At 35.4% G+C, this 10,752-nt stretch overlaps 1 protein-coding gene and 1 non-coding gene across 9 annotated transcripts in view; both read left to right on the top strand.

Annotated features, from left to right (window-relative positions):
• KTN1 (kinectin 1) overlaps positions 1-10,752 on the top strand; it is a 109,373-nt gene that overhangs the window by 72,000 nt on the left and 26,621 nt on the right. For 6 of the 8 annotated variants that reach the window (XM_037733977.1, XM_017515802.2, XM_037733980.1 and 3 more), the window contains 9 exons: positions 850-887; positions 1,375-1,465; positions 1,613-1,681; positions 2,934-2,971; positions 3,881-3,971; positions 4,049-4,117; positions 4,744-4,781; positions 7,569-7,659; positions 10,055-10,123. In XM_037733977.1, the coding sequence (XP_037589905.1) occupies positions 850-887; positions 1,375-1,465; positions 1,613-1,681; positions 2,934-2,971; positions 3,881-3,971; positions 4,049-4,117; positions 4,744-4,781; positions 7,569-7,659; positions 10,055-10,123 (594 nt within the window). The remainder of the gene's footprint in view (positions 1-849; positions 888-1,374; positions 1,466-1,612; positions 1,682-2,933; positions 2,972-3,880; positions 3,972-4,048; positions 4,118-4,743; positions 4,782-7,568; positions 7,660-10,054; positions 10,124-10,752) is intronic. The other 2 variants (XM_037733981.1, XM_037733978.1) reach the window with 1 other exon arrangement.
• Positions 4,398-4,504, top strand: LOC119469063. Its single transcript, XR_005197882.1, has one exon. It is a non-coding gene; the product is annotated as a U6 spliceosomal RNA (small nuclear RNA).

The following is a 10,752-nucleotide window of genomic DNA, read 5'->3' as shown; positions in this document are numbered from 1 at the left end:
ATTAAAAGAGCTGGGGTCTTGCTCTTTTGCCCAGGCCAGAGTGTAGTGGTATAATTATAACCCACCTTAACCTTGAACTCCTGGGCTCAAATGATACTCCTTTCTCATCCTCCTAAGTAGATAGGACTATAGGCTCATGCCACAATGCCGAGCTAATTTGTATCTTATTTTTTGTAGAGATAGGGTCTTGCTGTGTTGTCCAGACTCACACAAGCTTTTGGCCTCAAGCAGTCTTTCCCACTTAGCTTCCTAAAGCTCTGGGATTATAGGCATGAGCCACTGTGCCCAGGCTGTTCTCTTTTAAACAGTGGGCAAACTTGCATAAAAACAAGTCTGTTGTTTCATTTTTCCAGGTTGGAATTTGTTAATTGTAGTTTTAATTTATAAATGATAATCAGTAATAGAGGCTGCAGTTTAATACTGATTGTATGCCAGATACTGTAATGAATACTCCAGATAGGATGCCATTTCCTCTTAGTAGAGTGATAAAAAAGTTCTGAGTATACAAATGTAAAGTAAGACTCTAGTAAAAGAGGCTGCCTGAAATTAGGCAGTTTCCCAGTTGTATTTTTTCTATGGTTGGAATTATTGATTAAATAATCTTAACATTTACCTAATGATTTTTTTTTTCTTTTGGCGTATTTATAAGTGGCCTTAAAATTGCTTATTTTCAAAATGCTATTTATTGTTATTAATATGACATTTAAAAAGTCTCGAAAAAATGCCTGGGCTTACTTTTCCTATTTGGATTTTGATTGTAGTTGAAACTTTAAGGATAATGTACATTTCTATTTCTGACCCATTTCTATTTTGAGCAAACTACTAAGTAGGATACTTTCCTATTTCTAGGTTTCTTTTGCATCTTTAGTTGAAGAACTTAAGAAAGTGTAAGTGATAACATTATTATTAACTGACTTTTTTTTTTCTCCATCTTTTTCTGTGCTCAGAAATCTAGTTTTATTGTGCAATTGGGATAGCTGATGTATGTTTAACTTTCACTCTAGAATTTTTCTTAACGGAATATGAGAACTTAGCTGTGCTTTCCCAAATTCATATAATTAAAAAAAGATCTATTTCCAGAAACTGGGAGTCAATATAGTTGAATGGAACTTGATTCTCTTCTGTGTTCCTCAGGGTCCAAATCTCATATTTCTGATGCATTTTTGACTTAACTGACTTCTTGTGCATATAGGCTTCAGCTCTCTGTTAGGAGGAGCTTTAATTTCGCCCTGAGCCTGTCTATAAAGTTTTGTTGCTATTTTATGTAAAACGGGGAAAGGGTTGATTTGGAGAGCCATTTCATCATTTGGTGCTATTTTTATATCTTGGTGGATCTTGGTGTTTTCTAATCAAATTATACTGCGTTTATTTAAGGATCCACGAGAAAGATGGAAAGATCAAGTCTGTAGAAGAGCTTCTGGAAGCAGAACTTCTCAAAGTTGCTAACAAGGAGAAAACTGTTCAGGTATTGGGAGACAGAGAACTGTGTTTTATTTTTTGTTTATCAACTTTAGTTAATATCATTTAATTTCATGTGTTTGTCTGTGTATTGCATTTTATGTCAATTTCTGTGTTTCCATTGTCCAATCTTGTCTGTTTTGTCATTGTCAAGGATTTGAAACAGGAAATAAAGACTCTAAAAGAAGAAATAGGAAATGTCCAGCTTGAAAAGGCTCAACAGGTAAAAATCCCAGAGCCATAGCATGACAGATTTATTAGTTATGTGTTATTTATGAGCTATTTGGTTTTTTTTCTTGTTGCTCAGAAAAATCTTTTAGTAGTATGCTGTAAGCATATTGGGTGATGTGCTTTTGATTTTATTTTTTGCCTGATTTGAGAAAGTGTTCTTGATATTTTAATCTGTATATCTTAAAAATTTTAACTGTTAATGGTTATTTTCTAGAATATTTTTTGTGTTAATGTTTCATTTTAGTTTGTCAATTAAAAGTGAAACACAAAACACTTTGGCAATTTTTTTTAATCCTCCTTATTTAAAAAACAACTGCATGGACCAAAATGTTACTTGAATATACATTGCTCGACCTCTGTATTAGAACAAAGTTCAAGTTTCATTGGGATTTCAGACCTACATGTGATTACTGGAAATTGATGAGCTTTGCTGATTTTAATTTGATAAAGCTGCATTGAAAAAATGGTGAGATTTCATTGAAGAGATGATTGATTCATCTCATAGATTCATTCAGCAATATTTATTGTCAAAGCAATACTCGTTGAAGCACTGTGCTTGTGATTGGTGGATCCTTAGCTAGGGATTGGAGATAATCTGTTGAGTGAAACAGGTAGGATGAAAAGATCATACTTTTCTGATACAGATTGAGAGTCAAAAAAGTCTCCTCCTGAGAAACTGACATTTAAGCCAAGATTCTGAAGGGCTGTGAGAAGAGAGTGGAATATAAAAGGTTTTATCAGACTGTGTATGATTAAGAAAAAAATTAAAAAGAACAACACAGAGGACTGTTGAGTAGTTGGCCTTGAAAACTGGGATGGAGAAGAGCTCTGATATGTTAGGGAGGTATGTGGAGAGTTAATATTCTAATTTTCACAACTGTAGAAGCACCATGGCTGGTCTGAGTGCAGTGGTGTTTACAACTAATCGATCACAGCCAGTCACAGATATCTTTGTTCCTTCTCCACTCCCACTGCTTCGCTTGACTAGGCTAGAAAAGAGCATCACATTAGTTAGATGTATTATTCATAACTATTTTCCTTGTCCCTTCCCCTTACTATTTTTAGTTTGTTACTTTTATTGTTATTGGAGTCAAGAGGAGGTGAACTCAAAACATCTCATTTTGTCATGAAAAATTTAGCTAGTTTCTTTGTAATTTGAAGTGTACACATTATATAAAGACTTATAAGGCTTAGAAAGTGAAATTGAAAGGATTATGAATTGATTTCTATGTTTTGTATTTCAGTTATCTATCACTTCCCAAGTTCAGGAGCTTCAGAACTTGTAAGTAACATTTATCTCATTTCCTTTTACTATTTCTTTTTCATGAGTTAAATAGAAGTATAATGATAATTATAGCTTCTTGATTTCAAGTAGTGTTTTAGAAAATTCGAAAATATCAATTATCTCAAAAGTCCTTAGGGTCCTGAGTTTTCATTTGGCTTTAACCTGTACGTTTCTTCTGAGGGACGGCGGTAGGAAGTCTTACTTTTCATGATTTATAATTTGAATATAACTATAAATTGAGATGTTGCGCTTTGCCTATTTTAATAGCCATATGAAATTGGTATCTATTTCACATCCAGATCAATTGTTGTAAGTTTTCCAAATTTATTTATATTGATTTAAACAAGGTGATATAAGGTAGAGGTAGAGCTAAACTAACTTATCTGGGTATTCAGTGATGGAATGGTTTTCCTTAATAATCCTATATCTCCTAATTTGATTGTCTCCAAAATTTTACGTGCCTTTTTTTTTTTTTTTTTTTGAGTCTCACTTTGTCACCCAGGCTGGAGTGCAGTGGCACAATCTCGGCTCACTGCAACCTCCACCTCCTGGGTTCAAGCGATTCTCCTGCCTCAGCCTCCCGAGTAGCTGAGACTACAGGTGCATGCCACCACACCTGGCTATTTTTTGTATTTTTAGTAGAGATGGCGTTTCACTGTGTTAGCCAGGATGGTCTCAATCTCCTGACCACGTGATCTGCCTGCCTCAGCATCCCAAAGTGCTGAGATGGAGGCATGAGCTACCGCGCCCGGCCTTGTACGCCTTTATATTTGATAAGTTTTAGTTTGTTTCAATCAGTTTGGACTGTGAGTACTACCCAAAATATACTTTTCTCAGTGTCTAAAATTTGTGCTTTTTATGGTCATGTAACATTTTCATTTGGAGTTCTGATTAATTTATTATCAGATTAAAAGGAAAAGAGGAACAGATGAATACCATGAAGGCTATTTTAGAAGAGAAAGAGAAAGACCTAGCCAATACAGGGAAGTGGTTACAGGTGAGAAGCTAAAAACAATAAAAAATCGATTTTTTTATACTTGACTATCAACTTAATTTACACCTGTTCTTTTTAAGGATCTTCAAGAAGAAAATGAATCTTTAAAAGCACATGTTCAGGAAGTAGCACAACATAATTTGAAAGAGGTATAGTATAAACAGATTACCAGCATATTACATAAGAAATGAGACACCTTTGTTTAATGTATAAGAAAGTAAAGATGTAAATATGTTCTGAGTTTCTTTGCCAGAAAAATTATGTTGTACCATAGTTTTGTTGTTGTTTAAATAAGATAACTTTTATTTCTGGCAAGTCATACTTAACTGCTTAATTTGTTAACCTGAGCCTGAAAAGATTTCCTTATCTCTGCCTTTTCAAATAGACTTTTAGCTCATCCTTAACCATCTGTTTAAAGTATTAGTTTTTGTGCTCGCTTCGGCAGCACATATACTGAAATTGGAACGATACAGAGAAGATGAGCATGGCCCCTGTGCAAGGATGACACGCAAATTTGTGAAGCGTTCCATATTAAAAAAATAAAAAATAAAAAAAAAAATTAGTCTTTTAATGTTTTAAGAAATAAGTATTAAAAATTGTTTAATAAAACTGATTCTGTCCTTGCCTTATAAATGGCCCAATCTTGTATTTACTGCGTATAATTATGTTTTTGTTTTTATTGGTGGGTGATTCTTATTTATATGTTGTAGCACCTGTTTTTTGTTTTTTTTTTCTTCTTAAATGTTAGCATTAAAATTGTGATTCTGTTTCTCAGGCCTGTTCTGCATCGCAATTTGAAGAACTTGAGATTGTGTAAGTATGCTTTAAGCCAGCACTTTGAAGAGAAGCAAGCTTTATTTTCCAGAATGTGCTTGAATATGATGATGAGTTTCCTGTATATCATTAACTTTATTGTTAAATGGAAATTATAATCCAGAGGCAAATAGGCTAAGTCTCTATTGGGTATAATAAAGGCTCTTAATTTAAGTGCTTTCAGATACCTGGAGACTTTATTCTTTTCAAATCCATCAAACTTATTTTTTCAATTATTCTTTCTGTAAATGTAGACTGGTTTTAAGTTATTTTTTAAAACAAAGTATGCAATTATTATAGAGATTAAACTTACTTCAAATGAAAACTAGTATTTGAAAGTGTTAGTAACATCTCTGAATTAACCAGAAGATAATCTTAGCCATAATCTTGATGTAATGAATTTTAAATTTTTGTATAATTTTAAATTATTTATAGGGAAAATAGAACTTGTCATGTTAATTATCCTGTGCTGGATAGGAAAAATACTGAATCTAATCAGCATAGGAGATGTCAGTTTTTTTAGATACTCATCTTAGAAAATGTTTGATTCTAGAGAGTCTGTTGTCTTAAGCTATAGCAAGTTACAATGGTGAGAAAGGGTATCGGGACCTGATCTTTTTGGCCCACTTTAAAATTGCTTTTAACGAAATTTTCTTGGTGATACAATTAGTCTTTATTGGTATTTGTTTTAAAGAAGTGCCCCCCTCCCCCATTTTTTCTTGAGACTGAGTCTTGCTCTGTTGCCCAGGCTGGAGTGCAGTGGTGCGATTTCAGCTCACTGCATTCTCCGCCTCCCAGGTTCAAGTGATTCTCCTGCCTCAGCCTCCTGAGTAGCTGGGATCATAGGTGCGTGCCACCACGCCCGGCTAATTTTTTTGTGTTTTTAGTAGAGACGGGGTTTTACCTTGTTGGTTAGGCTGATCTCAAACTCCTGACCTTGTGATCTGCCTACCTCAGCCTCCCAAAGTGCTGGGATTATAGGTGTGAGCCAACGCCCCTGGCAAGAGGATGTTGAGGATATTTATTAGGCCTTTATCTTGCTTCAAACAAGGGAGATCACTCCATTCTTGGAACCAAGATTGCTCATTTGTACAATTATTCTTTGTCTTTTGGGCATTGTGTAACTGTCAAGGTGCTTATCTCTCATTTGCTTGGAAAGTTTAGGGCCACATTTCTGGCCTGTTTATAGTAGAGATATGTAGATCATTAAAGTAGGTAATTTTAGATATATTTCTGCCTTACATTTTTTTTTTTGCCATTTTCTTTTTTAAATTAATATACTTTATTTTTTGTGGTAGAGCAGTTTTTATAGGAAAAAACGAGAGAGAAATACAGTTTTCATATACTCTTCCCAATTCCCCCTACTATTAACATCTTGCATTAGCATGGTACATTTGTTACGACTGATGAACCAATAACAGTACATTGTTATCATTGTTATTAAAAACTGAAGTTCATAGTTTCCATCAGGATCACTGTTTGTGGGTTTTAACAAATGTATAATGACATGTATCCATCACTATAGTATCATACAAAACGGTTTCACTGCCCTAAAAATCTCTTGTGTTCTACCTATGCATCCCTTCCTCTCTTCCTCCACACCCTCACACCACCCCCCCCAACCGGTGATCTTACTGTCTTAAGAGTTTTGCCTTTTCCAGAATATCATAATTGAAATCATGCAGTATATAGCTTTTCTGAATGTTAACCTCTTTCTTTTTTTTGAGACAGAGTCTTTCTCTGTGGCCCAGGCTGGAGTACATGGAATGCAGTGGTATCATCCTGGCTCACTGCAGTTAGGACCTACTGGGCTCAGGTGTTCCTCTCACCTCAGCCTTCGGAGTAGCTGGGACTGCAGGCATATGCCACCATGCATGGCTAATTTTTTAGAGACAGGGTCTCCCTGTGTTCTTCAGGCTTGTCTCAATCTCCTGGGCTTGAGTGATCCTCCAGCCTTGGCCTCCCAAAATGTTGGGATCCCAAAATGTTGGGATTACAGTCATGAGCCACCATGCTCAGCCTTGTATTGGCTTCTTTTACTTAGCAATATGCATTTAAGTTTTTCCCTTTTTATACATTTATCTGACTCTTCATGTATGCTGTTTTGTCATTTTTTTCGTATAGATTTATAAGCATCTTGAAAATAATTCTAGATCAAGTTTGGTAAAAATAGTGTTCAGCTCAATGAATACTTAAGACTCTATTATGTGCTTTCTGGCCTTGGGGATACCAAAATAGATACGATTTCCTATCGTGAGGTAACAGATAGTTAAACAGATCCTTTTGATGGTGGTGTTATGCTAGAGGTCTGTTGCTTAGGATGACAAGGGCAGTTGAAATTCACTTGAGCTAGATAGAGTAAGATTTACATCAGCATTGGGTAAAGGAAAAACAGATTAAATAATACATAGCATCTTGTCAGTACAAAGGTTAGACATATTTTGTAATTTCCAGGGTCATTAAATCGTGACTAAGATTCCTAGGGGCAAAACTTGTTTCTTTAAGTCGTTATTTTTGAAATAAGTTGGTAAACTATAGTTTTGTTCTTAGTCTTTGTTTTAGAGTTTCTTCCTAGATTAAGTCACATTTGCTTAAGAAATGTTAAGTATGGCTGAGTAGAATGATCCTAGAAAGATTTTTTAAAACAAACGTCTAAGTTGATACAGTGTGGGAAAAAGTGTTGGTATGTATTGTTTCTGCCATCTTTTTTCTTAGGGGTGATGTTGGAGTCTGGTTTTACTTTTTTTATGTACTTCAGTAAATGTAGATCTTTGTAAAAAATTCTAGGTTGAAAGAAAAGGAAAATGAATTGAAGAGAGTAGAAGCCATGCTAAAAGAGAGGGAGAGTGATCTTTCTAGCAAAACAAAGCTGTTACAGGTGAATATGGTCACTTAAAATTAATTATTTTATAAATTATTGTCTTTGCATGTTTTAAAATAATTTTTAACTGCTGCCAAAAAATAGAGTACAGAATGAGTTTCCCTCCCTCCCAGACACTAGGTCTCATTATTGGCATTATTTTTTTGAGTAAGTACCCATGCATAAAATGTGTGTATGTATGTATACTTACTTGTTTATAAAATACTCTGTTTAACTATACTAACTAGTGTATTTTGCTTCCTTCACAATTAAGAGTGTTTTTAAGATCTTTCCATATAAGCACGTTTCTACCTTAACTTTTAATAGTTTTATGGTATTGGATGGTTACATCATTTCTCTTTCTCTCTTTCTCTCTCTCTTTTTTTTTTTTTTTAAGACAGTCTCGCTGTGTTGCTTAGGCTGGAGTGCAGTGGCATGATCTCAGCTCACTACAACCTCTGCCTCCTGGGTTCAAGCAGTTCTCCTGCCTCAGCCTCCTGCCTCAGCCTGGACTGCAGGCACGTACCACCATGCCCAGCTAATTTTTGTATTTTCAGTAGAGATGGGCTTCACCATGTTGGCCAGGCTGATCTTGAACTCCTGACCTCAGGTGATCCGCCCACCTCGGCCTCCCAAAGTGCTGGATTACAGGCGTGAGCCACCACACCCAGCCTGTTATTTATACAACCGGTCCCAGCTGATGGATACCTAGATTAGAGTTTTTTTCACAAACAATGCAGCAGTGAATATCCTTGCACGCATTTTGAATACTTTTGCTTGTTTATCTGTAACTTAGAAGTGAAATTCTGGATCAAGGCTTATGTAGGTTTTTTGTTTGTTGAAAGATGTAGTTAAATAGAAAATCAGTATCTTCTCACCTTCATGCAGTTAGTATTCAGGGTACTTACAGAACATTGATTTGAAGTGATAGCAAGTTTGTAGATGCCTACATTGTCTTGGATTATTCTTGCTGACATTACATGCTTCAGTGTTTGAGTAGGTCATATTTCTTCTCTCTCTTATGTAGGTTCATTTTAAATTTTGTTAGACAATGCTAAATAGACCTCCAAAAGTGTTTTTACTAATTTTCACTCTCACCAGGTAAGGGCCATTTCCCCTCTTCCTTTCCAACATTGACAAGGATAAAAATATTTGATACTATACTTGAAAGATGGTAAGATCATTTTTATTTTGCATTTGATTGTGAGAGAAGTTAAGCATTTTTCATACGTTTAAGCCATTTTTATATGAATTGTCCTTAAATTTTCCCAGATTTTTTCTACTGGGTTGACTTTTTCTTATTAATTTATAAAATCCTTTTTTGTAATAAGGGAAATTAACCTTTTGTCATTAATTAAATGGGTTGATTTATTTTCCCCAATTTTTCTTCTGACTTCATTTGTGTTTTTCCCCTTTTTGGGGAAATTTGAGACTTTTATGTACTCAAATATAAGTAGTTTCCAGAGTTTTTTAAGTCTTGGGAAGAAAGTTATCTCTCATTCTATGATCATAAAAATACATTTGGATGGGCATGGTAGCTTGCACCAGTAATCCCAGCACTTTGGGAGGCCAAGGCAAGTAGATCTCTTGAGGTTGGGGGTTTGAGGCCAGCTATGGCCAACATGGTGAAACCCTGACTCTAGTAAAAAAAAAATACAAAAATTAGCCGGGCATGGTGGCAGGCGCCTGTATTCCCAGCTACTGTGGAAGCTGAGACAGAAGAGTCACTTGAACCTGGGAGGCAGAGGCTGCAGTGAGCCAAGATCGCACCACTGCACTCCAGCCTGGGCAACACAGTGAGACTATCATCTTTTTAAAAAGTTTATGTTTTCTTCTAATGTGTTTATAATTTTGTTTTAGATTATTTGTATGTAACTTATTTCAGTAAGCTGTAACAATAACATTGTAACCATTAAAAAGAGCCGGCTAGCCACATAATTAAATAATCCATCATAACAGTAGTGATTCTGCTCCCCAGGGGACATTTGTCAGTACCTGGAGACATTTTTGGTTATCACAGCTAGGGCAGGGGTGCTGGGGCATCTAGTGGATGGGTGCCATGGATGCTGCTAAATGTCCAACAGTGCATAGGATAAACCCCAACTACAAAGAAAAACAGCCAGCCCAAAATATTATTAGAGTTGAAGTTGATTTGAAATGTCACTTCATACTATATTCTTAGAGCTATTTGGGTATATTTCTGGATTCTATTTTGTTCCATTGAGACATGCAAACTCTGCTGCTATTACTAATATAAATACTCTGATTTCATCCTGTGTTTTAATATAGAGCTTATTGTACCCCTTAAAATTACTGTTATTTTGGAATTTTTATAACTTGTATGATCTGTTTCTAAGGTTCATGTGGAAAAAAAACCTGTTTAGATACTGATGTCTAATTTTTATTTAATTAGGATGTACAAGATGAAAATAAATTGTTTAAATCCCAAATTGAGCAGCTTAAACAACAAAACTCCCAACAGGTAGGTGCTATTAGATGTCTTGCCTTTCATTTGTGTGGCAAAAAAATTGTATAGCCAGTGACATATGAGTATTCTTGCCATTTCTGCATTTTCATTGAGAATAAAGTGTGTTGTTTATGTTTATCAAATTTTATACAAAAGAAAGCAATTTGCTATGTCATGTCTAAAGTAAAACAATCTATAAAGTGTACACAAATAATGTTATTACCTATATTTCAGATATGTTTTATATCAGTGTGTGTTTTCTGATCTTAGAATTCTTAGCAAGTTAGTTTCAGTTTAAATGCTGTAGAGGTTGGCTTAAAGATATGTGTACACATTCTATCTCCTCTCTTCCCAAATGAAACAGTAACTGGAAAGAAACTAACAAATGTATCATAAGTGATAGGGCCGGGCACAGTGGCTCATGCCTATAATCCCAGCACTTGGGTAGGCGGAGGCGTGTGGATCACGAGGTCAGGAGATCGAGACAATCCTGACTAACATGGTGAAACCCCATCTCTACTAAAAATACAAAAAAAATCAGCCAGGCATGGTGGCACGCACCTGTAGTTTCATCTACTCAGGAGGCTGAGGCAGGAGAATCGCTTGAACCCGGGAGGTAGAGGTTTCAGTGAGCTGAGATCACA

This window comes from Cebus imitator, unplaced genomic scaffold (genome assembly GCF_001604975.1).
Source record: "Cebus imitator isolate Cc_AM_T3 unplaced genomic scaffold, Cebus_imitator-1.0 Scaffold560, whole genome shotgun sequence".
In the NCBI taxonomy this organism is placed as follows: Eukaryota; Metazoa; Chordata; class Mammalia; order Primates; family Cebidae; genus Cebus; species Cebus imitator.
Note: the sequence above shows the minus strand (reverse complement) of the source record. Positions and strands in the feature narration are given on the sequence as shown.